Source organism: Cupressus sempervirens, chromosome 5 (genome assembly GCF_028749045.1).
Source record: "Cupressus sempervirens isolate cs-2001-9-10 chromosome 5, ASM2874904v1, whole genome shotgun sequence".
NCBI lineage: Eukaryota > Viridiplantae > Streptophyta > Pinopsida > Cupressales > Cupressaceae > Cupressus > Cupressus sempervirens.
In genome coordinates this window covers 63177909-63204792 of record NC_143122.1, presented here as the reverse complement: position 1 = coordinate 63204792, position 26884 = coordinate 63177909, and the positions used below count along the sequence as shown (strand labels likewise).

The 26884-nt window shown below is 36.4% G+C and overlaps 1 protein-coding gene across 1 annotated transcript in view; it reads left to right on the top strand.

The window, feature by feature from the left end:
* The window catches only part of EMB3144 (AAA-type ATPase family protein), a 272998-nt gene that overhangs the window by 197664 nt on the left and 48450 nt on the right, over positions 1 to 26884 (top strand). Inside the window, exons 6-9 of the mRNA XM_089828601.1 lie at positions 13475 to 13549; positions 13652 to 13777; positions 13886 to 13995; positions 14097 to 14175. Coding sequence (XP_089684727.1) covers positions 13475 to 13549; positions 13652 to 13777; positions 13886 to 13995; positions 14097 to 14175 — 390 coding nt within the window. The remainder of the gene's footprint in view (positions 1 to 13474; positions 13550 to 13651; positions 13778 to 13885; positions 13996 to 14096; positions 14176 to 26884) is intronic.

The window sequence follows — 26884 nt, the reverse complement described above, 5'->3', positions numbered from 1 at the left end:
TAAGGCAAAAGGATGGGATTTAATTTTATCACAAACATAGTGTGCATATAATAATTTTGTCAACATGAGCATTGGTAAATCAACATTCAAGATTGTATATGGAAGTAGTCCTAGAAATGCTTCTGAATTGAGGAAGCTGGATAAATGAGAGATAATTAGGGATGAAGTTGAGGCTTTTGTAGAACACTTGAAGAACATTCATGAGGAGGTGAGGAAGTACATTACAAAGATGAATACACAGTACAAGGCTCAGGCATATGTGAAAACAAGGTATAAGTAGATGAGAAAAGGAGGCATAAGTAATTTCAATTTTGGGATGAAATCATGGTTCATTTGTGGAAGGAGCAAATTCAAAACAGTACATATAATAAGTTGAAAATGAAGAAGTTTTGACCATGTAGGATATTGAAGAAACATGATTCAAGAAATGCCTATGAACTAGAGTTGCCCAATGAATTGAATATCTCACCAATATTTAACATTTGAGATTTGACAGAGTATTATGAAGGAAGTGTTGAAGATGAGCTCATAGAAGTGTAGTGGAGTATTCCAACAATTACTTCAGCTACAAGGGAGATTAAGGATATACTGGACAGTCGTGTTGGTAAAAGAACAAGAAACATGGCATATAAGGAATATCTGAGACGTGACAAGGGAGGAGGTTAACTGTCTTGATTTTCCTTTGAACATCTGAGGGGCGATAGGATCACTTCTCAAATTACCTCGAGTGTCTGATGCAGGAGCATCCTTGGTGTAAGGAGAATCTTGCATCGCCTAAGAATTCTGTCTTTCTAATAAGGGTTGTTTTAGTGTAGAGTTGCTATTTGTGAAAGTTTACTATTTTTAGTAAGTTGGTCATATGAGCTCAGAATGTTCTAATTCATAGATGGAGGTTCATCTTAGATATATTGGCCTGTTAGATGAGTTTCATTGATATATCTTATCTATTGGTGAAGTTATTGCAGATTTTCGGTATAAATTTTTGCTATAAAAACTTTGAGCTCAATTTTGAAGGTCTAAATGGTTCGGAGATGAGCTCAAAATTTGAATGATTGATGCTTGCATGGATCTGTTGATGAAGAACTAGAGTTTCCATTTCCAAAAAGGGGTTATAATATCCAATTGGGTTAACTGTTGAATGTTATGGTCTCCAAAAGTTAGGCTACCCTAAATTATGAAAATATAATTTGTAATTGTTTTGAGCCAATTCCATGTAATATAATTATATAAGTTTAGGCTTGATCGACCTCAAGAGATAGGGCTAAATGTCTAAAAGCTTCTTGGGTGGTGGAAAATTGCCTATATAAGGAAGACTTGTAGGTTGTTTAGGGCAGTTTTGGGTGGTGGTTTGCAGCTCTCTTTCGCTGAATATTGTATGGAAGGAACCCTTGTGGCTTTGCATATTGTACTTTGAAAATCTTTAATTCCATACTTTTGGAGATAATAAGAAGCCCACATTTTCTTCATGCAAATTGTTTTTGTTTCTCTATTTTTGTATGTGTTTGTGATATTAAGGGGAGCATGTTTCATCATGAAGAAGGTAAGTATTATCTCCATTAATGTTGCCAAAAGATCCTAGTTAACAAAAGTTGCACTTTGACAACCTTGTGTACTAGATGTCCTTGGGCAGCTCAGTAAATTTGTTGGAAATTGTTTAACAAGAGACCTACGATTAAAATATCCATAGCAGACCATTTCAGTAATGTGGAGGGCTATTCTATTTTTCATCGCTGTACTTGCCATGGAACTAGTTTGGAATTTAGGCCAAGTCTCATTGTCACCCCCCTCAGCCTTAGGTGCATAGTCAAATTCAGTTTTTTTCCTACTCAACCTTATCCTCACTCATGTCATGAAAGCCCGTTGTGACATAGCAATATGTAATACAAATCATAAGTTTATAATGCTAAAATTTTTAGACTAGTTTCAACGCAGTTTGACAATTTTGAAAATAAAATTTATATTCTTTTGTTGAATCTTGATGATTATGAACATTGCAATGACTTTAGGAATATGTATCTTTGGCCCTATCGCTGAATTAATGATTAAAATTAATTGTCGAAAATAAATTTTACAAAAATAAATTTGATTGGAAAAGTAGTCATATAATCCTGCCTTTTGCTTGAACAACCAGTCCAACTTTGTTTAAAAATGTAATGTCCCCTTTGGGAATTGCCCTAGTTTTTGCCCTAACATCATAAATTCTATTAAAATAAAAATTGAAAGGCAGGGAGAGATAAAACCTTACTACTAAAAATGTCTTGTTGATGTGTGTTTTATGACTCACTAAACAATAGAACAAAATACCAAAATATCTTTTCCTCTCTTGATCAAAATCATTTGCATGCTAAGAATGTGAAATATCACACAACAAACTCCATGGTTCCTTTTGTGTCAGGTCTTGACTGTGGATAAGCTCAATGGTTAAAGTGATTTGCTGATGATCACAAGGGGCCTTACGTTTGTTCACTTATGTCAATTTCCAATCATACTAGTTTGGAGCAATCAAAACATATTGGAATAAACTACTTTTTTTGGGATTTCATTGAATACGTGGAAAGAAAAGGAGAAATGGTTTAAGAATTCTAATCTACTCCGAAGGGTAATGATGACAATAAAACGTACTTTGGTGGACAGATTCCTCAATAACTGAGTTCTGGTTTGCTAAATTATATTACAACTATGCATGAATTGGTGCAATCTTCAAAGGTTATGCAAAAGATTTTCATATCACCATGTACACCGTTAGAAAGAACAATGCACTTGAATGATAGAAGTTAAACATACACGAGAATGGGGTTTAAGCTAACTTTGCACGACTTTCAGTCAATAAACAATCAAAAGTACGAACTGAAGGAATTCATCAAAACACCATCATATTTTCAATTGTAATCACATCGCTTTATCTAACAACCTTAATCTAAATGAGGGATTCAGTGAACAAGCAAGCACTTAAACACTCAAGTATTCACCAAACAGCAATGAATTTTTTAATTGTCTTAGGAACTCATAGCAACAATCTAAAAATCCATTGCCTTACAAATGAGAAGTGAGGCCTTTATATAGGTCCCTAGTCACAATGAGTTGATCAGATTAAAACTATTATTGATGGTGTCGATGTTGACACCTTAACCCTAATTAGGGTTAGGGTTTGGAAAAGAGATTTACATTAATGTAATGGCCAACCTTGACCACCCAAGAAGAGTCCACTACCTTTGTGGGAAATAAATGCCCACTATGCATGCATGTTTAGGAAGAGGAAGGTCTTGATCATCTCGCCTTTTGCTCGCTGATATTTCTCTTCCAGCTTTTTCATCTTGCCTTTCACAACTTTTTTTGAATCTTCAAACTCTTCCATGGCTTATGCACAAGAAGCATGACCTAGATCTTGAGCAATTTGATCCTTGGTATTGTCATTGTAGGAGTTGCAATTTTTAGAACTCTTGATTCCGATTCTCCTTTGATAGCTTTTGTAAACTTCTTTGCTTTTCCTTTCTCTTCTAATCAGTTTATTCGGTCTAGAATTTCTTGTAGTTCAATTGCAGGATCAACTTTGTTCTCTTGATCTCTCTAAATCCTTTGTCTCACCCACTTTGGAAAACTAACACTTTGATCCTTTCGGAATGTTAACTACTCTTGTCCCTGTACTATTCTTATATCAATTTCTTCCTCAGCTCTAGGACTTTCCGCCATTGCTTTAGGAGTTGTTGCCTCTATAACCAAAATGTGTGTTTTTGCTTATGAATGTATTACTTCATCATCTTTTTTTCTTGTAGGGCAACAAATCTTTCTTTAGTGGTCATATGTTGTTCCCTACTTTCTTGTGTAGGCCTTTGATAAGAATTGATGTTCAAGTTGTCCTACATTGGCCTAGTCAAGTGCTCTTCTTGTTTTGTTATCCTTCTACTTGTTTCTATTGCTTGCCTAGCAAAAGTGCCTATCTCTTGCTCATTGAGAGTTTGAATAGGTGAGGATGGAGCATTTTCATTCCTAAACCTCTTTTGTTTTGGTTCTTCAATATGTAGATCCAACCTCCTCTTTGTGTGTGTTTCCTGAGCAACACCCATGTTTCTGTATTCCACAGTTCCTAAGTGGATTTCTCCTCCTTCCATTCTTCCCCTTGAACGTTGTTTGGTCTCTCATCCTCTCGTGGTTGATGATTGAACAACTTGTATGTCCTGTCATCCTTCAGTTTGGTCGTCTTGTCAAATTGTCTTTCAATCCAACACTTTGTAAAGTCCAGGACTAGCTTTGACAATGCATCAAGGTTTGTAATCTCCTTTTGCTGGTCAGAGGGATGTGTGAGCTCCTTTTCAAGATTGTATCCTTTTTGAATCACATTTGGATCTTCTTCCATTCAATTAGGCACATGAAGATTCTACATGGTGTGATGATGTTCTTGGGCAATTTGGATCACATCCTCTTTCTAATTTCATTTTCATCTATAGAATTAGCCCAAAAATCCTCAAGGTGCACTCTATGTTGGTATCTCACACCTGCCATTATTCTTACTGTGTCATAAGGATCAAAATCATCTCTTTCTTGATAATGTGACAAATGGAAGAAATTCAATTCATCTAGTGAGCATTTATCTGCTTTCAAACATGGGACACATTTCAACTTTTTCATCTCCTAATAAAATTGGGAAATACAACCCCAACTTCTTCTTTCGTTTCTGAATTCTGTCATACACTATCAGTTGCTAAGGAAGTTTCAACAAGACCATTTTGTCGACAGGGTACCTTTGTAGCTTGTATGGCTGTGAAGAAAACCGGTGTTGTTGGAAGTAGGAGGAAGTGTGGAACTAAATAAGCCATGCTCTATATTGCTCTACTAGCTTCATTGCTCTGAAAGAGTACCTTATGTGAAGACTTTTTAGCAATTTTCTACTGATGTGTTGTAAGGGACCCCTAAATAAGGTGTTCAACCTTATCTATCAAAATATAATATTATTTTGGTCAAATGATAATTAACCTAATATATCAATTATTTAAGTGATTGATCAATATTATAATTAAATCAATAATCAAATTATATTAATATATCGAAAACTATTGATAGTCAATTAATATATCAAATCAAACAATAACCAAAAGGTATTAATATATAAATACAATACATTTAATATTATAAACATATATTAACAATAATACAAAAATAATACTAAAATAAAAATAAAAATCAATTGTATCATTGTATATTGTTCTAATTACATTAAAGCTAAACAATGTTTAAGTTTTACACACCATCCTCTTGGAAGCATCATGCCAAGGGACATGTCCAATCAGCACGATATAAATATTGAAGGGTGGAAACATTTCCTCATCATCGACAAGTCTAACATAATAAAATTACATGCTAGATCAATCCCAAATATTGTGTAGGGGTTCTTAGCGGGACAAATTGGAAGACACGAAGCCTCATAACATTGTAAGAAATAAAATCACCTTGCATTGATCATTGACATAATCTTAATGAAAGTTTGATAGAGTTGTTTAAGTGGATGAAAAAAAGATAGGAAATTTGCCACGTGGATAAGGTAAGAGCCAAGACTATCATTGCTAGTCATATGGAAAAGGGAGGGTGTATCCGAGACAAGTCCTCATACATATCGGGACTCCCAATCTTAACTTAGGGTTAAATACGATGTTTTGCGCCAAACCCCATAATGCATGTAATTAAATATGATATATCTATTGTAGTTAATTTATATCATATTAATGTGTATAGTTGTTGCATAACTATGTAGAAATCTTTGTTAAAGAAATAAGTCGTACGATATACACCATATGTGTTATGTAACATCTTATCTATGGTCATACATGGAGGTTGTATATATGACGTTAGTATAGACATATACCTAAATAAATGTATATAAATAAAATCTAATTTATTATATAAAGATGTATTAAATAGATATATATTTATGAATTCTATATGAATGTATATAACTTGTAATGCAAAGGGATTATGATGGTTGTAGCCAATTCTCTTGTTCTCTCACTATACTGCTAGGAGTTGATAGATGGTGTTGTGTAGGGAGAGGCAAAGTAAAACTAAAGGATGTATTGGTGTTAAGTGCTCTACTACAAGTAAATCCACTCTCCTTAGGACACTGTAGGAGAGAAGTAAGGAATCAAGGTTAAAACCATGTTAATTACTAGATGCATTATAAGATATATATTATTACCCAAAATAATCAAGTTGTTTGTGAATTAATGGATGTTAAAATTTATTATGGACAACCTTCAAGTAGGGGACATGCCAAGGTGTATTAGAGCATAATCTTGTCAACCTGTGAGTAACGTGCATGCCAAATCAAAAAGGGAAAAAAAGAAAAATGAATGCTCAATTAGCCAATGAAATGAGATCATTTGTGGAATAGGCAAATCAGATGAACTAAGCATTACTCAAAACATCACAAAGCATGAGAAACTCAATTGAAAGCCTGAAAAGCAATTCTATTGGGAGAGACATGAGTTCCAACCATCTAGAAACTGAAATCAAAGAACTTATAACATTTAGTGAATTTTTTGAAGGCCAAAAATGTGGGGCAGAAAAAAAAGTGAGAGTGAACTCAATCAAGGACCTTAAGCACAAAGTAAGCAAAGTTAACATCCCAAAATTTGATGGGTCAAGAGAAATCACAACATACGATTGGTTGTAGACACTAAATACTTACCTCACCCCTAGTCTCATTATAGAGGAACATGCATTCCAATTTGCTATTTTAGCACATGAATGGTGGTACCATGGAATTCATACCCAAGGCCAGCAAAATGTTACTACTTGTAAGGAATTCACATTATGGCCGATCAAAAGATTCGATGTGAAGAATCCACAAGAAGACTTTAAAAGACTGACGCATATAAAGCAACAAGGAACAATCAAAAGTTATATTAATGAATTCCAATGAATTTCAGTGCAAGTGACAAAATGAACGAAGATCGACTCACATATTTATTCATAGACAGGCTAAAGGATCCCCTTAAAGGAGTAGTAAATGCTCCAGAACCAACAAACATTGAAGATGCTTTTGAAACAACTTTAAATTTAGAGACTTAATCCACAAATGGGAAAGAAACAAATTTGCATACAAAAACCTTTCACATGAGAGATGGTCACCAGAAGGACTCCCCACCAGTAGATGAGCTTAAGAAAAATAACTTATATTTCAAACGCCAAGAACCTTGGTGACAAGGGCACACTTGTGACCAAAAAGAATCAGAAGAGAAAAAATGGTGCTATAGGTGTAAGGAGAAATGGGGTGCAGAGCATAGACATGGCAAGAGAGAGTGAACCCCAACATACAATCAATGCTCAATTCAGAGACATACAATAAGTTGAAGAAAAGAGAAAGACATGATGAAGGGGTGGTAAACAATGTCCAAGAGGCAAAAGAAGGATTGGAAAACAAATGGAGCTTTATGCAGGAATCCGTTTAGTCTCTACAACATTATTTGAAATTAGATTAGCAACCACCTTCCGCAAAGGAATATTAATAATATAGAGCTTTTAAGCCCTTGAAAATCATCTTGAGAAAAATGTTATTTAATGCAAGTTTAAAGATGAATCAATAGAAAGAAGAGTTATTGATCATGTGCATATACTCTGTGTTTTCATGCGTTTATTTGTATTCTCTATGTTCACCTCATCTCTAAACATTAATATGTATACCTTGTGTCCTCATTTAATATTTTGAAATTGGTGTAGTTCTACATGTAGAATTTGGGAATAATAAAAAAAAAAATATTAACTAAAGGCACCACTACAGGATAAGTCTATAAAGACCCTTCTAGAAGATAAGAAATGCTTAAGTTACTATGTCCGACTTTCCAGTCATAAGAGATAAATATATTTTTCTTTAGGGCAAGCAAATTTAGGAGGGGTAGGCTATCAAGGACCACCAAATAAGGTGTTAAATCTTATCTATCTAAATATAATTTTATTTTGGGGAAATGATAATCTATTTAATATATCAATTATTAAATTAATTGATCAATATTATAATCAAATCAATAATCAAATTATATTAATATATATTGAAAACTAATAATAATCAATTGATATATCGAATGAAACAACAATAAAAAGGTATTAATGGATAAATAGAATACAATTAATATTATAAACATATATTAACAATATTACCAAAACAATACTACTAAAAAAAATCAATGGAGCCAACTTATATCGTTTTAATGTCATAAAAACTAAACAAATGACTTTAAAACTAAACAATTTTTAAGTTTTACACACCATCCACTTGGAAGCATTATGGTAGGAGGTGTGTCCAATCACCACAATATAAATACAAAGGGTTGAAATGTTTTCTCATCATCGATAAGTCTGACAAAATATAATTACACGCCAGATCAATCTCAAATATTTAGGGGTTCTTAGTGGGACAAATTAGAAGACATGAAGGCTCAAACATAGAAAGAAATAAAATCACCTTGCATTGACCATTGACACGGTCTCCATGTCAATGCGATAGAGTTGTTTAAGTGGATGAATAGGAAGATAGGAAGTTTGCCATGCGAATAAGGTAGGAGTCAAGACTTTTTCTTTCAGTCATATGAAAAAGGGAGGTTGTACCTGAGAAAAGTCGTCATATGTATCAAGGGTCCCAATCTTAACATACAGTTATATACGACATTTTGCGTAAAATGCCATAATGCATGTAATTAAATAGGATATATCGGTTGAGTTAATTTGAATCATATTAATGTATATGGGTGTTGCATAAACATGTAGAAATCTGTATTAAAGAATTAAGTAATACAATATACACCAAATGTGTTATGGACAGTCTTATGCATGATCATATATAGAGGGTGTATATATGATGTCAATATAGACATATACCTAAATAAATGTATATAATAAAACATTATTTATTATATAAAAGAAGTATTAAATAGATTTATATTTATGAATGTTACTTGTAATGCAAATGGACTAGGATGACTTTAGCCAATTCTATTATTCTCTCACTATACTTCTAGGAGTTGATAGATGGTGTTGTTTAGGGAGAGGCAAACTAAAACCAGAGGATGTAGTGGTGTCAAATGCCCTATGTCAAGTAGACCCACTCTCCTTAGGACGACTATATGAGGGAAGGAATCATGGTTAAAAACCATATTAATTACTAGATTTATTATAAGATAAATATCATTACTTAAAATTAATTAAGTTGTTTGTGAAGTAATGGATGTTAAAATTTGATTAGTAACAGCCTTCGAGTAGGGGACATTACATGCACATTCCAAAAGCATTTTTGACCCTGACATAGTAATCCTTGACATGTAGATGTAATTGAGGGTAACATTCATGCACTTTCAAATCTGGATTGCCACTCTTGATTGCCCTTTTGCACCTCAATCCTTCAGATCTTGTATTTCATGCCAGTGTATAGATGACATAGGAACTCATGTACAACTTTATTGATTGTTCCAATCTTCGAGCTTCATTAGTTGCTCATCCATGTTGTCACTGATTAGTTTAGCCCAATCTATATGGTTGTGCTCCTCAACTACCTTTTTGACAAAATACTACATCCATGTCTTGATCAGATTGGAATGTACCAAGCCAAATTTCTGCTTATCGTCATGACTAAGTCACTGTACTCGGTTAAAATCCAAGCGCACCAACTCCTTAGTCAGTTTGGTGAAGTAGGTCTTATTCTTCATTCATTTATCATTTATAACAGTCTCACAATACTAAATCCCGAAAGTGTAGACTCTGTTTGCTAATTCGTTTGCCTTCAAAAAAAACCAGCTTCTTGGACTAAGGGATTCCAAATGTCTCTGAAATGGTTGGTGGAGAGATGTCTGGACGAATATTTCCTTATGTATCTTTGCTCATCTTATCTCTGGAATCTTAATGTTTTGCACATTCCACAATCAACTCCGAATGCTGAAAGTCGGAGGGAAACCAGCTGCAACTACAATCTCACTATTCACAATTCGTGTAGCCTGTGTTAGGTGATGATCTTTGTAACCAAACATTCTTCTATGGAACTCGTTCATATCTAGGCATCCGTGGTTGGTATTTCCAATTTGTGACCATTTTGAAACAATCTTGGATTCCAGATAAAATGTTCTTTGCTCATTCTTTATTAGCTGCCTTTTGAGTTCTGACCTCTTAGCTTCTTGCAAAATAGAAAATAAATGTGCATAAGAGAATGCAGGGAAAAAAAACAGCCACAATTTTTTCCATAACAGAAATTTTTTAAGTTCATCAAAACTTCTCTAGGCTTCTCTAGGATAGGATTTTTCTCTCTATTGCAAGAATTCATACTTTTCACAAACTTTTCCCACTTACTGAAAGATTTCATTTTTTCAACAATTTTGCATTCTTCAAGAAACAACTCTTTCAAGAAAACTCAGACTCTCCAACAAGTATTATTTAATCTCTTCAATTTGTTCTCACAAATTCTCCAGAATCTCAAATTCTTCCTCTTAGCTTGTTTGCTGATTTCTATGTGATAATAACATGAGACATGGTTCTCTTATATAACCTTTAACCCTGAAAAGCTGCCTGTATTTGTAGAACAAACCAGTGACATGTCTTTTCGTGCTGACCATGTCTTCTTCATTGAGCATTGGTTGTTGGAAATCCCTTCTTTTATGGTGTGGCTGACTTTCTTGCTGCCCTAATTTGGGAGTATTCTAAGTGGATTCCTCCACCGAAGTCCAATCCATCTCCAAAAAAGAGGCCCCCCAAACCATAAAGTTGTAGAGCACAATCAGCCTGATCAAAGTGTTCAAGAGAGCCATCTTGGATGTGGTGTCCTGGGAGTCATGCTGGGACCATTGTCTTTGAAGCAGAGCAAGGGAACCATACCCCTTGTTGTTGTGAGGCTGTACAATAGATCTCATGCTGATATAGGGGCTAGAGAACTTGGCACCCGGATACCTGTAAGAAGAAGAAATCTTGATCTATGCGCCTTGGTAAGAGAAATAGAGACTAGAGTTCTTCAAGCAATTTGAAGACCATCACCCGAGTCTTGCCAAGGTTAACCACCAGGTGCTGCGGATCACAAAAAGAGGCTAGACCATTAAGAAGGTGCTGAAGTTCCTATAGGGAGGAGGCTAAGAAAACCAAATTGTTCACAAAGAGTAAAATATTGATCAAGACCTGATGATGTAGGGAACAACCATCTTCCGGAAGTGAGTGCTCTCAAAGGAAAGCCTCAAGCTTGTAAATGTAGATGTTGAATAAGGTAAGGGAGAGAGGGAAACCCTGCTTCACCCCAATTGTTCTCTAGATAGGATCTGAAAAACCCTACAAAGTCCTGAATCTGCCCACCACACTCATACAATCTAATGTTGGCCGTTAGGACTCAGGAGTATCTGAGGATTCCCGACACTCTTAATCTCTGAAAAAGTGTTGCATGAGGGACCTGAAACAATCAGGTGGCTAGGGAAGTCCTTAGCTAGGTGAGACTCACTACTCTTTGTTGATGAGTTGCAAAGAAAACATCTCTATATCTAGTATGAAAAATTGTTAGGTTTCACGTGATTGTGGGGTAAAAAATTGTGATGTGGGGTTGATAAGACAAAGGTGATTGAAACATGTTGGAGAATGTTACAATGCATATTTCACAAGAATTGTTTCTATTGAAGTTTAAAGCCTTTCATTTGCCCCTCCAATAAATCTTGGTTTTCATTGAGTCTTTGTCGAGCTTATAGCTATTTTCTTTTGAGCCTTTTTTGAGTTGAAAATTTGGGATTGCGGAGTACTTTCCAAGTTATAGTCGTTAAACTATGCCCAAAATAGGGAATTTACAGCCCTCGCTTTAGCTCATATGAACTTTACTTTCGTGGTGAATTCCTCATCACATTTAGTATCAATGGCTTCTCGATTGGGTACATCTTCTCTTTCACCCACATTGATGTCTATTTTTATTATCTTCTCTCTCTTCTCAATATGGTCTCTTCAACATCAAGCCTTGCTTGAAGGGCTTTCATCATATCAACAAGATTTGCTAAATGTGGCTCCCTAGCTACCATATTGTTTTGAGCACTTCCTTTTCCTTCTTTAGGCCATGTTTCCTTTGGTTCATCTGCAATTCAACGAATGTACACTGGTATTTTTGTTATGGAGCTTTTGCTCCCACGGCTTGATTTTTTATTTAACACTAGTTAATTCAAATGGCAATTAGGTTGATTGAACAATCGGGTAGTAGTTGTGTAGGAATCTGGGGTACTTAATGGAAGCACAAGAGTAATGAAGAACAAAACAAAGAATAGAAACTCTCTATTTGAATTAGATGCAGAAGAATGGCATTCCTTATGGTCCATACCAAAAATAAATGGAGCCCAACTAATATACAGTACACAGCTATTCTTCTCTAGTCTACTTGCAGATAGTGTCTGCAGTTAAATATAACCCCTTTGTGAGATTAGTGCAGCGTATGACTACACTTCTATAACTTCAGTAGCAATCCTTGCTCCTGCCATAAACACAAAATCTAGACCAAGACTCTAATCTTAATTTAATGCCAGGACGTTTGATATTTCTTACAGGTGTAGGAGTAGAAAGGCCCTTAGACTTTCAAATGGAACTCCAAGATCCTATGAAGCTTGATCTTCTGTCTTCTCGCCTGTTGATTGTCAGACTCCTTTCAAAACACCTTTGCTTGCATCTTGTGTGCATCTGACATGCTTCACCAGATGACATAACTAATGAAGATGTGTCTCATTATTCACTTTTTAGTCTATAAGTGATTTCATTACTTAACTACCATCCAAGGTATAAATTGGATCCTATGCCACCTTTGCAAGCTTGTGCAGCAACATGTAGCACCCATGTTACATGCTTTGCTCTGTCCATGACATTAAGATTCATATTTAGGCATCTGCATTATGCATTACCGTGTTTAAAAAGTAAAATTTTGTAATTTTATTATGACTAAAAGTTCCATGGTTACAGAATAGCCCACCCTGACCCACCTACACCCCTAGCAGTACATCACATAATGTATCAAATTTGTGATTCAATGGTCAATGGTTCAATTCTATTTGCAGTGAAAAAAATAAGTTTTTCATTTTTTTCTTCATATAGCAAAGGGTTGTGTGGCTATACAGTTCCAAAATGTTGAACACTAAACATGTCTGTAAAAGAATAGATTTAAATATATCCAGCTAGCGATAACCAAAACTCCTACTAATGAACCTCAACTACTAAGCTATATTATCAAACTCAACCTCCATCTTTGAGTCATTCCCAATATGAAAAGTGATCCCAAGCAATTGCTGCTTTGCCTCCTTTTCATTAGTCTTTAGAACAGGGGATAGCAAGGGGACATCCCAGTGTTCTAGAGGTGGCTTAGAGGTTGGGGTTGTTATGGTAGACCTTGTTGTTTACCTGTGAAAGTCAGTAATTTTCTGATGTTTATCAAAACTTACTATTTCTTTGTGATATTGGATATGATAATTGTGGAGCTCAGATAAGGTTTTTCTTGGTTCAGGGTGGTGCAGAGAGGGAAGCAGGCCTGATGCAGATCCTCACTGAGATGGATGGCTTCAAAGTTTCTACAGAGCAGGTGAGACTAAGTTTTCAGTATCTTCTGCTGTTTTTCTTTTTCTTGGTACTTAATGTTTCTTGATATTTTGCAAAAATATAACTAATTTGATTAGGGACTTAGGTTCTTCTAGTGGGTGCTACAAATAGAAAAGACCTATTAGACCCTGCTCTTCTAAGAAAAGGTCGAATAGACAAGATCATAAATGTTGGATTGCCAACAGAGGAAGGCAGGCTTGCAATCTTAAAGGTATGCTGAAGTTGAAAAAGATCACATTTCCTCAGCGGCTTAATTGAAGTTGTTAGAATATTGACAAGAAAATCATGTGATTAATGATTAATCTGTTGAATTATGCAGGTTCATGCTAGGAACAAGGCTTTTAGGTCTGAAGAAGAAAAAGAGAAATTGCTGAAGGAAGTTGCTGAAGAAACAGTGGATGCGAGTGGAGCTGAGCTGGCAAATATTTTGTACGTCTGGATAGTTATTTGCAACTTATGTCAGAATTTTCTTCAAATCCCATTTGGTGTTTATAATTTCATTTCAAATATATTGAGATGTGTTTTTCCAGGAATGAAGCTGGAATATTGTGTGTACGCAAGGACAAGGATGTTATTGAGAGGGATGACCTGGTGGAGGCAATGAGCAGGGTTTGTATCCAGTTCCATAAAAAATACTCTTGTTAATATATAGAGCATTATGTGACCATTTATATTAAATTGCTAGTATTTTTCAAAAGTCTGTATTTACTGTTGATTGATACCTTGCTAAGGTTTTAAACTTACAATCTAACTTTTCTTACTTATAGTAGATTACAATTCTACTACTGTGGTGGTGACTAGGGAGGAGGGAAAAATCTGTAGTAAATATAAAAGATTCTTAATCAATTTAAACTTCTGATGACCTTGTCGAACTACAGCTTGAAAATTGAATCTGAAACTAGAAAGAAATGCAACCAAACAATGAAAGCAATGCACAAGATTTATGTGGAAACCCAGGATGGGGAAAACCCACTGAGAAATGCTCTTAGGATCCACTGTCCCCAACCCTAGGAATCTCTAAATCCCTTATAAAAGCACCGACTTTTCAAAATCACAACTCAACATTATTAAAGCACCAACTCTAAGAACATAAGAATTACAAATGATTGCTGATTGCAATATCTAAAAATTACACAAGTTCAGAGTGTAGAAAACAGTTTTACTACTTGTGGATGGGGTTGGGGGGTGAATACAGAGTAAGTCAAACTTTTTCTCTTTTTGCAATTTAAAACCTTATAAAACATTTAATCTGAATGTTGAAGGAAAATACCAAACTGAAGTATAAGACAACGTCCCACATTAAACCTAGTACACAGATATTTGTGGAAATGCAAAATGGGAAAACTATGGTGACAAATGCTGGTAGGATTGATTGACCTAATCGAGTATCACAGTTAAAATAATTATAAGAGTGTTATGGCACTAACTCAAAGAGTCACCCAACACCTTCTTCTTCAAAAGCATCAACTTTATCAGATAAACCTTATCAAAATGAACGCCAACTCAATACCCTTAGAGCACCAACTCGGAGTACTACAATAAAGTCTCGACTGTACTTCAGATTTTTAACAAATGTCTTTTGACAGACTGATATAACAATTAGTTTCCTTGATTACTTTGTAGAATGAAGCAAAGTATACATGCAAGAGTAATACATTTTTTTGCATCCTCGAACTCTCTCATCTTCATGATGCATCATGGAGTAGGATCCAAAATGTTGACATTGAAAAAACATTATATACAATTGGTTCTAGAAGCATTATAGCATGATTATGGATTGTGGCAACCTGCTATATTTATTGTATAAATATATACGAGGTCAAATCTAATTTCTCAGAAACCTGCAAGATCACATACTGGCATAAACATGAAATATTCTTCAAAAATTTGCAAAGATGTATATTGATGCAAAGACACTATCCTTAAAAATCTGCAAAACAATGTACTGGAGCAACGAACAAAATGATTTCTCCGTGTATCTGAAAGTATTCTGTGAACAATCACAGTCTAAAAACAAGTCTCCACTGTATGCCTTATGACAGTGTTTCTTGTCATCCACGACACCAAAAGACTGAAACAACATTATAGAAGTATTATGTGATTAGAACTGAAACATCAATTGAAGTGCAATAACTGAGAGATTGAATCTTGTAACTCACTGCCATTAAGATTCACATGCCTATACTCTTGTCTTCAAGTTTCCATGCTACATATTATCATCAAGGTCTTGGTCCTCCTTTATGTCTTTATTTTAAGTTTTCTTCTCAGATGTTACATTTCAGATTCCTCACAAAAGACTTTATTTATATCCTTGCAATGCATATCCATTACCTTTCGTATCTAGTTTCAGAAAGGATTTCAACATACATATATGTTTTTGAATTTTTCCTTTTAAACTCCATCAGCATGCTTCTGTTGATCATAATAATTTTATTTCGTTGTGTCAATTCCCACTCCCCTCTTTTGCTTTGGGCCTGTACATTATTTAAATAGTCTCACATCTTATCGGGTGAGTATTTACAAGATGTTTAAAGCTTTTTGTAACTGACACATTTTATATCCAAAAACCCACTGAACAACTAAATAGTCAATCATGTAAACATTAAGCTTATGTCAATCAAATGGATTCTTCAACGACATTGGTATATGCAGGTGGCTGATATTGTCATTACAAACCACATAAGATGTGCCATCGTTTCAATACTTGAGTCCGATAGATATCTTTTGCAAACTGATGACTAAAAACATTGAACATAATGTCTTTGATCCTAGACTATTATATCTTCACGCAATCACCATAGCGTGGCAAGGAATGAATGTGCTCAAATATAGTAGACATTGTTCATTATATTCTAATCCGCTATTAATACATTTGGATGTTGCTTAGACATAGCTCAATACTTAGTAAAGTTAGTATATTTGTTGTCTCTACCATATTTTAATATGCCATATTTGACATGTGCCAAAACCATCCAATAACTTCTTGAATGACCGATTAAAGAAAAGACCAAACTTTTTGACTCTTCAATATAATCATTTTTATATGGTCATCAAATGTCAAATTTAGATTCTTCCTGTGATGACAGACAGGTAATACTTCTGCCTGATAAAAACTTCTACCAGTACGTGACCGTGTGGTCAGGCATTTGTCTTATGAGTGGCAATAAATAGATCTACTAAAAGGAACTTATTGATTTTCCCAATGATGTTCTATGATGCCACTTAGATATTAGAATTCTTAAATGTGTCAATGTTAAGTACAGACTTATTATGTGTGTCATGGATTATTCATTCTGCAGTTTATATTATATACTTGATCTGTATTCTCCTCTGAGTGAATTTAATTCTGAATATCTATAAGAAATATAAATCAAAGGTATGTTCTTTGCATTTTTGGAGTATCTAAACTTTCAGTATATTTTTACATCGATGACAAATATCTAACACAGAGACATACAAATCATTGCACCTTGAATGTAGATAATCTTCAGCATACTGTTGTTATAGTAAATCAATGTTGTTGCATTAAGCAGAGGAGATGAACACTCCTTATATAGGTTTATAAATACAATATTTAAAAAAAAGAAAGTCATGAACTAAAGACGAAAATAGAAACTGCTTGATAAAATAAAGACTAACTAAGATGACTATTAAAGAAACATTAATATTCTATTACCCTTCCTTATGGTCATTGCCTAACTACCCTGCAGAAGACTGCACATGTCCTGTGGTCATAAATTCTTCATAACATTATGCTGCTATTGCAATCCTCTTGGATCTGCAGGATCTCAAGGACCAAGAGTAGGCAAAATTTCTCCCGAAAAAAAGGAGAAGGCTGCCCCCATTCTTCAGAATGCTCTGTAATGAGCCACGAGAGCCTCCCACTTACCTTGTCCGTGTGGTGAGTCTGCCAATAACTCTCCCAAAATTTGCAAAACTTTTTCCTCAAATTATCTCAAAATGTTAATATAGAAATACACACGGAAAACAACTGGCACAATTTTGATTAGAAAAACATGATGCCTCCGAGCAGACTGCAAAAAGACATGATTTTGGAGGAGAAAATATCAAACCCAAGATTACAAATTGTCTTTTTTTTGGGAAAAGCTGTAAAAGGCCACCAAAGAATTCAACACAACTTTGCAAATTACAGAATTCAGAAACGAATTTTGAGGATAAAATCGAAAAACCAAACAGAGAAATTTTTTGAAGGGGAAAAAATTATAAAAACCAATCAGAAATGTTTCAAGGGAAAAACATATGAAAACCCATCAGAATTGTTTCGAGGGAAAAATTAATGAAAACCTATTAGAGAAATCTTTTTTGTGGCAAATCACGAGACTTTGTGTGGTAAACAACATTTGCAAGCAACATGCAATTCACAAAAAGCACATGGAAGCAACATGCAACTCACAAAATGCATACACAAGCAACATGCAGCTCACAAATGCACACGCAAGCAACATGCAAGAACATACTAATACATGGAGACTTTTGCTCAAACTCAAAATCATGCAATCAAAACCCTCAACCAAGCTCATGATTATTAGCAAAAATCTTCAAAGAAAAACCACAAAACAATTTTTATCTTAGAAAATCGATAAAGTGTTGGAAAACAATCAGATTGGAAGAGGCTTGATTGTTTCTTAAAAAATTGCTAAATTTTATGAAATCCCATCAACCTACTCTGAGACCATGTTATGGTAAATCGATGTTGTTGTATTTAAACCTCTTTATGTAGATTTACAAAGATGGTTTTTCTAAAAGAAACAATCATGAGCTTAAGGTGAAAATAGAAACTACCTTATAAACTAAAGACTAAGATGACCATTAGATAAACATGACAATATTCTAATAACTGTACTGTGTTATCCTTCTGCAAATTTACTTCTACACTGGAAAATTTAATTTATCAGTAACTTTTGCAAACGTAATTCTAATATAGGTGAGCAATCTTCAGAAATTCTGTTTCTATAAATTCTGTACAAATTCAAACAATATGGAAGTTATACTTGATTACTGCAAAAAGCTCTTATTAATGTACTACAAAAACTCCTCTGATATTCTGAACACAATTTTTCCAATCAAAACATGTATCAACAATCTGCACTTCCGAGTTGTAAAAGCCCTAGTTACAAGACCCAGACATTGCTTGCACTCGGTGACTAGACTTGGCAAAGACTCAACAAATGTGAAAATCCAAGAAATTCAAATATTTTTAAGGATTTAAAACTTGTTTCATGAATTCTTTAATAAATGTACCTTAAAGATACAATAATCTGATCAAATAGAAGCAACTTTGAACACAAACAAGTTTACATTGATCACCCAAGAAAACCCAAGAAATTCAAATATTTTTAAGGATTTAAAACTTGTTTCATGAATTCTTTAATAAATGTACCTTAAAGATGCAATAATCTGATCAAATAGAAGCAACTTTGAGCACAAACAAGTTTACATTGATCTCATAAGTATTGTTGGTAAACAGATTTGTCATAGTAGAATTTGCCCAAGGGAGGGTGTGGTAAATCATTCACAACAGTTGGAGAGGCCCTTGGTATGCGGCCTTCCTCTGGATTTAGAGGGGCAGCTCCCTCATATGATATAATTTTTAAAGGATTTTCAAATAAAGAATCTAAAAACTGCAAAGATCAGGAGAAAGTCGTTCAGGACGAATGCACCACATGCCTTTACAATCTTCTTCGGTAAACAAGATTGATAACAAAGGTGATCAAGGACTACGCTTGAAAACAACCAGTATTACCAAGTACATTCATTAACATTCATAAACACTCGCACAGTACCATGAGAATGTTTACTACAATAGATAAGAATTTTGATTTTAGAATAAGAAACCCAAAGCATATCTCATTCCATTTCCTTGCACCAAGAAGAAAAAAGAGATTTTCAATTTCAGAGATAAAAAGTGTACATACTTTCCAAAATTTATCTCTCAATCAAAATTTCAGCATAGTGGTCCTTTATTTTTAAAACCAAAAAAGTCTTTGTTTACAAAGCCCGAAAGAGCCCTTATATAGACACAGAGGTTAATAACTACCTCTTCGTGGTTAATAACCACCTCCAAAATACGTGATTTTGGGAGGTTAATTAACCTCAATAAAATTAACCTTAAATGACAAAGATCACTAATTGAAATATATGGCTTGGAACATGTCTTCAAAGGTTGAATCATCGGCTTGCTAAGTTATTTGATGCAGACTCTTCTTCGTGATCGTCACCAAGTTGACATATTGAGTATTGACAAAGAAACAATAATTCACAACACCAATTGCTCGTGTACTGACTGTAATCTAGATAGTGATAGTACAATCTTGACTTCCCATTGATATAGATCATAGAAGTTTCAATCCTTTTGAGAGTGATTGTGATGAGCCATTATCGTATCCACCTGTTGATGCTTTATTGACTTTGAACCATTGACTTGATATATACGAACCATGGTATAGTTGAATGGGCATTGTGTCCAAGGTCAGATATAGTAGAACAATTCTCCTTTTCTAATATTGGTGCAGAGTGGCGTGGCCAGCTGAAGGTATGAAGAATTTCCAGTAGCATAATACAGCCATGCACCCCCCAAGACATACTCATCATAGTATCTAGAGGAATTGTAGAAGATGGTAGCATCACTACCACCAGCACTATATCAACCTCTTTGGGTTCTAGAGAACTTGAAAAGAGTCTTTGCACCCTTCACAAGCTTCTGCGAGTAGTGCTTGTTATCCTTGAAAACAATTGATGCTGCTGCCAAAGCAGTTGCTACCTCTGCAGCCAAATCTAAACCAACGGAGCATGCCGTTACTGGACGTGTATAGTCAGTATCTTCGGGTCTCACCCAGCGATAATGATCATTTGGATTGCTTATCCCACTTGAGGTATTGCCCTTTCCAACCTGACAATAGATTACATTTATATCCTCAGAAGATGAATTGAATGTCTTGAGAAGGTAATTCGTTCCCCATTTAATGATCTCTTTAACGTGGTTGAGATCTCTTGAAGATTCATACTTTCACTTTCTATTGTACTCGATAACACTCCAACTAAGCATAGTCATAGCAAATGCACTAGGAAAATTGAACTTGATAGCATCTCCCGCATCATAGAATCCACCAACCAAATTTGTTTTGCTAGCTCTTGGATTGGATAGGGCATCTTGCAAGCAAGAATTACTTCTCCAAGATACATTATTGTACATTTTGTCAAACACATGCCTTGCACCAACTATACTTTGTACCTCCGAGCATTCTACTGTGAGGACTCTTAACAAGCCTTCTCTGTTGGCACCCTCAACGCTGAAATTTGGCGGTTGATTAAACGTTTAAAACACATGCCCTCTTGACAGGGAGTGCCCTTCTTATGCTAAATGTGCAATCATGTAACCATTTTGTTACGGTGGTCATTCAGCGATTGAAGTAGAGCTTTGACTTCAGTTCATTCGTTGCAAAAATTCTGGCTTTTCCATTGTTCTGCTTCCTTCCCAGACGACTATGGCTATTCCATGACCACCAGGCAGGAGAAATGGAAGTGCTCATGGGTGATGTCGTTTTGATACTATGCACTAGATTTTTGAGCTGAAAAGTGGGAAATTAATGGTGTTTATTCGTAACTAGTGTGAATTCCACCATTGCTGCATAGACATTTTGTGTTTTGAGATCAGAGAATTGGTTTCATTCCGTGGGGCCCTTCAAAAATACTTTTCCTCTCCAATTTCCTCAGAGACATTTTCATTGGTATATTGAGCACTTTCAGATCACATGATTGAATCAATTTGATTTGACCAATCTAGAACATTAAAATCTTGATTCCTCCAATGGAAAATACTTGCTTAGTTGTGTGCTGAGTTATATGATAGGCTCTATGGTCATATCTGTAGTATACTGTGAACTCGGAGTCCCACGCAATGTCAAGAGGCACTCTATCATACAGTCCATGGGCGTTGGTATTCTTGTTGTTTTAGACCACCTGTAACTCTCTCCACATCTTAGCAAACGTGTTACCAGAAACATTAATTCTTATGATCATTAATTTCGAGCCATTCACATATCCAACTTCTCATGGAGAAATTTCAAATAGGTTAGAGAAATTTTCAAACAGGTTAATAACCGTCTCAAAGAGGTTAACAAATATGCATTTTTGGACATTATCATTAACCTTTTGAGAGGTTAATGGTTAGAAAAACGTGTTTTTGGGGGTTATCATTAACCTTTTGAGAGGTTAATGGTTAAGAAAAACGTGATTTTGGGGTTTATCATTAACCTTTGGGAGGTTAATGGTTAATGATAGACTTGAAAACACGTATTTTGGGTCTCTCCATTAACCTGCAATAACTTGAGGCATAGAAGTCAAATTTTAAAAATTTCAAGTGTTGTGCGGAGTTGGTAATGAGCCGGGGACATGGAAGTTTAGAGACTCACAAAAATTCAAAGATAAAATGACCAATTTAAGGCTTAAAACCAGACAAGTTTCAAAAATTAACCATGGCCTATAAAATTGAAACCTATAAAATTGAAACAATTTTATAACCGGGCAACGAGTATAAATGCAGGTTTTAGGATACTTGAAGAGACCAGTCATATAATGAAAGTGAATTTCATTTTAGGATACTTTCTCCTACTTCTTTACCTTGATAATTAAATTTCTTGAGCGTTTGATCCAAGCTAGGACATTTCTTACTCAAGGAGCAAGATGCAAGTCCATTAATAGGTACAATGTAAGCAATAGATATGAAATTTACTTCTTCTCCTGCAAGTGGACCACCATGGATGAATGCAAGTGAACCAAAGGAAAAGAGTGATGGTGGTGGGTTAGTTTGAGGGGTAGGGGGTGGGGGGTGGTGCATGTAGAGGGAGGAGATAGTTGTGGGAGATTGATATCCAGGGCCAATTGGAGGTGATTAAGGACCATGAAGTGGAGGAGATGGGATGTTGTGATTTTGATGGGGATGGGGGAATGGTAATAGATCTAGAGATGATGTGGGCGAAACAACATGATCTTGCTTTGGAGGAGGGGATAGTAAGGGTTCATGAGATGGAGAAATGGGATTGTAAGGTCATGATGTGGAGGGAATGATAAAGGATCTTGAGATGGAGTGGGTGGAGTGTTAGGATTTGCAATTGTGTCAATGGATATTTGGATATGCTTTGGGAAAAGCTCTTGGCATGATCTGACTAGGGTGGATGGTGTGATGAGGGATGAATAGATAGACCCTTCAAATGTAGTGGATGGGAAGGATGAGATGCTCTTCAGCTGGCATGGATGGATGGAGAATGGGCTGATGAGTTTCACTGGATTGGGTTTGGATTAACATTGGAGAATATGGGGAGTAGGGGTGGATGGAGTCGATGCATGGGAGGTTTTTAATAGTGTTAGGAGATGAAAGATGAATCACAAGTGTGGAAGGTGGAGGGAAAATGATAGACGTGGGAGGTGGAAGGGCCTCATCACTATTGACCTCACATGATGGGGTGGATGACATGACTCATCATCTTTAGGAGTTGGATTTTTTGATGGCTTCTTTGTGAAGCTCCTTGGAGACTTGTGTACTTGAAGTTGAGGGAGATGAGTGGCATGTGTATATGGTGGGAAGCTAAGATAATCCACATATGAAGGTGTAACAGTGGTTTGTGAACTTGGTTGAGTGAATGATGGTGGAGAAGTGGGTATAGGGGATGCCATGGCTAGATAGTTCATGTAAGTAGGTGCAGAGGTGACATGTGAACTAGATTGAAAAGTTGATGGGGGGGAAGAAGTGGATTGGAGTATGGCACATGAATTGAACTCTGGGACGTAGGGGGATTGTGAAATGAGAGTTGTCGTAGTGTAGGAGGGAATTGAAGATGGTGTATTGGGATAAGATAGAGTAAATAAAGGTGGATTGGGATAGGGTGGTGTAGATGGGAGATTGAGGTAGGGAAAAGTAGATGGAGGAGTGAGGTAGGATGGTATGGATGGTGGGATTATGGTAATGGATTGTTGGATTATTTTTAACTAGTGGATTAGGAATATGGATTGAAGGATAGTGAGATGATGAATTTAGACTAGAGGTGAAGGTGAGTGTTGTCATGCAAGGATGGAGATTGGGATATGAATACTGGAGAATATGTAGGCATGAATGTTGTTTGAAGAGAATTTGTGGTTGTTATATAGGAGGAGGATAGGGATGGGTGGCTTAATGGATTTCTAGTGTGAAAAGTATGATAATAAGTGCTAGTGGGTATGCATGGAGGCATGATGGGATGATTTGGAGGAATGATTAGATATTGGAGGATGCTAGGAGCAGGCTTGGTAAGGTTTTTGTTGTCCGACAAATATGGCAGTTAGATGGTTACCGGTACAGCCACAGTTGTGTCATTTCATTGGCACCGTGTCGGATGTTATAAATGTGGCTTACACTTACGTATTTGGCATCATTGTATTGAGCATTATTGTTATGTACGAAAGCATTTGATGAGTGAATAATATCTTACATTGTTAAGTTATATGTTTCTTTCTTGTTCACCTATGGGTTGAACATTTGGCATCGTTGCTAGTTCGAATTCGGAGTGGTAGCGAATAGAAAGCCGAGGATAAATGGGAATACCCACACTAGACAACTAGAAAACTAATGAGGACGACAAAACAAAACTCTTGGAAGATGAGCATGAGGTAACCCAAAACTTCCACATCTTGTATTGCATAAGCCTCAAAACCTTCGTATAGAGAAAAGCTGCAAAGATTGAGGTTACGCAAAATATGGTTTAAAATGCCATGCACACGAGCCCAACAACGAACAGATTCCTAGACCAACTTCCTCGTTTAATTGCACAAGCATACCTGTCGCAGAAGAGAAGCAGGGAAGAAGTGGAACAAGAGTAATGTCGTTAAGAAACCCTCAAGAATTTCTATGAGCCATGAGCTTTTGAGCCATGGTACTAAGAGCACTCAAGGGTTTGTTAGTGTCGCATGAGTCAACCGCATGATGTATACACATTAAATAAATAAAAGAGTGTTCTGTTTTGTTTTTTAATATAATGGTATATGTCAAATGTCCAATCTCTTAAATAAAAATAGGAACTTGAGGGAGGATATTGATGAATTACACTCTGTGCATGGAGATTTAATCCAAGTCGAATGAAGGTGGCGACTAAGACAACTTGCCGAAGAATGGATTGTGGGGCAGTTAGAGGAATCGCCGAGTGTGTAGAAGGCAACCATGCGGGGGCGCAGGAACCATTGAAGGGTGCCACAGTTCGCCGAAACAGTAAGTACGAAGCAATGAGGAGTTGCTCGAACAAACACGACATAGATTAATCGTGCTCAAGGAGACAAGCGAACAATTTCTATATTCATCTTGTACACCACTACGAGAGGGAACCTGTGAAGTAGGAAAGGAGGCGAGGCCAACAGAAGACATTCGGGTACAAGAAAGTGTCGGAAGGACATTGCATGGTGGTCAAAGTAACTTGCTAGTACCAATTCCTAATAGTTCTGAGACACAATCAAGTGGTCATCAAAGAACAAGAAACACAATGTCTCAAAAACAAAAACTCCCGAAGTTCACAAACGACGGGATGAAAGACCCTGTACAACGTTGTACATGTGAAACCATATGAACCGCCAACCCGGTCATTGACGCAGACAAGTGGTTGAACCAGTTTCCAGCCAGCCTATGGGGAGTGGCAGTGGATTGGTTCTTTGATATGAACAAGACAAAGATTGCCACATGGGACAATCTAAAGAAAGAATTTCAAGAAGAATTTTGACTACTGTTGGATGACAACAAGGTTGTTGCCGAGATCTACAATTGCAAACAAGGAAAAAAGGAAACCATATGAGGCTACAATTGAAGGCTAAAGGATCTTCTTACTAGGATGGGTACTCAACCCGCATATGAAGTAAAGAAATAGTGGTTCGTAGAAGGACTTCCTGGGGCATTGAGAAGGAAGATGAAGATAGTCCCACCCACATCGTACACAGATGCCTATGACTGTGCCATGAACTTGGAAAGTGAGGGCAAGGGGCAAGGTGACAAAGAAAAAAAGAATAGCAAATCCTCATCCTCCTCTAAGAGCGATGAGTCCTTTGAAGAGAAAGGCAGTGCCAACAGTGACGACGAACCCAACAAGAAGGTACAGACCCTTGAAAAGGACATGGAACAGATGAGGAAGGAGTTCAAGTCCATGAAGTGAACCACTAACCGTACGGAGGAGGGAGAAATATGGTGTACCGATTATAAAAAAAGACACACAAAGGGAGCATTTCCTAAGAAGGTGATGTGCGATATTTGTCAGGTTTTGGGGCATTCTACGAAGGAGTGCCCTCACAACATGAAAACACAAAGCCAATAAATATTCTTCATGTAGTAACAACCATCCACCTCTAGCACTAATAACATGATGCACAGGAACAACAATGCCACATCCAGCGGCTACAAAAACAACCGCCAAGGGGGACAAGGTGGAAATGACAAGAAGAATCAAATATAGTATGATTCCAAGGGAAGGCCCATAATCCAGTGCCGTGCATGTAGCCAATGTGACTAGTTTGCGAGAGATTGCCCGAAGGGTGACACTCAAAAATTGTGTCGATGGTGTGGTCCAAGGGACCACAAAGACGCCAATTACCCAAAACAAGTGAACCTCCTTAACATTGACGAGGAGAAAGTCCTTGTCCTCACCCGCAGCCAGGCCAAGTAGGCAACGTATCCATATCACCGCACCAAGAAGCAAAAACTACGGGAAGCACAGGAAGAAGTAGAAAGGGCAATGAAGGGTACAAAAGATATCACAGGAACTACTCCTGGACGATCGGAGGGGGAGAACAACTTGGTGAACCAGATGTTGCAAATGGAGGTGCCTATCAGACTTCAAGACCTATTACAAATAGTACTGCAATTAAGGACGACATTATTAAACACTTATACGAACTTGCCAATGACACCGATGACGCATGAACAACTAATGTTACTAGGAGGATCGGGCACAGACCCTATGTTGCTGACAATAAGCAATGGCCGTCACTCGATGATGGTTGAGATGGGAATCCTCAGAACCATCCTCACGGACACCATTGTGGATGGTGGGTTTGGGGTGAATGTCCTTCCCAAGGAGACATAGAAGAAACTCAACAAGCCTACCCTATGGCCGACCACATTCAACCTGCTCAGTGTTGACCAGTAGGGGATAAATCCCCTGGGGACACTCGTGGCTTAACAGGTAACCATCGGGACACAACCCTTTGTGCTTGATTTCATTGTGATTCCCTTGAAGAAAAAGGGATATGATGCCATTCTTGGAAGAGGATGGCTGGTGGCAGCCAAGGT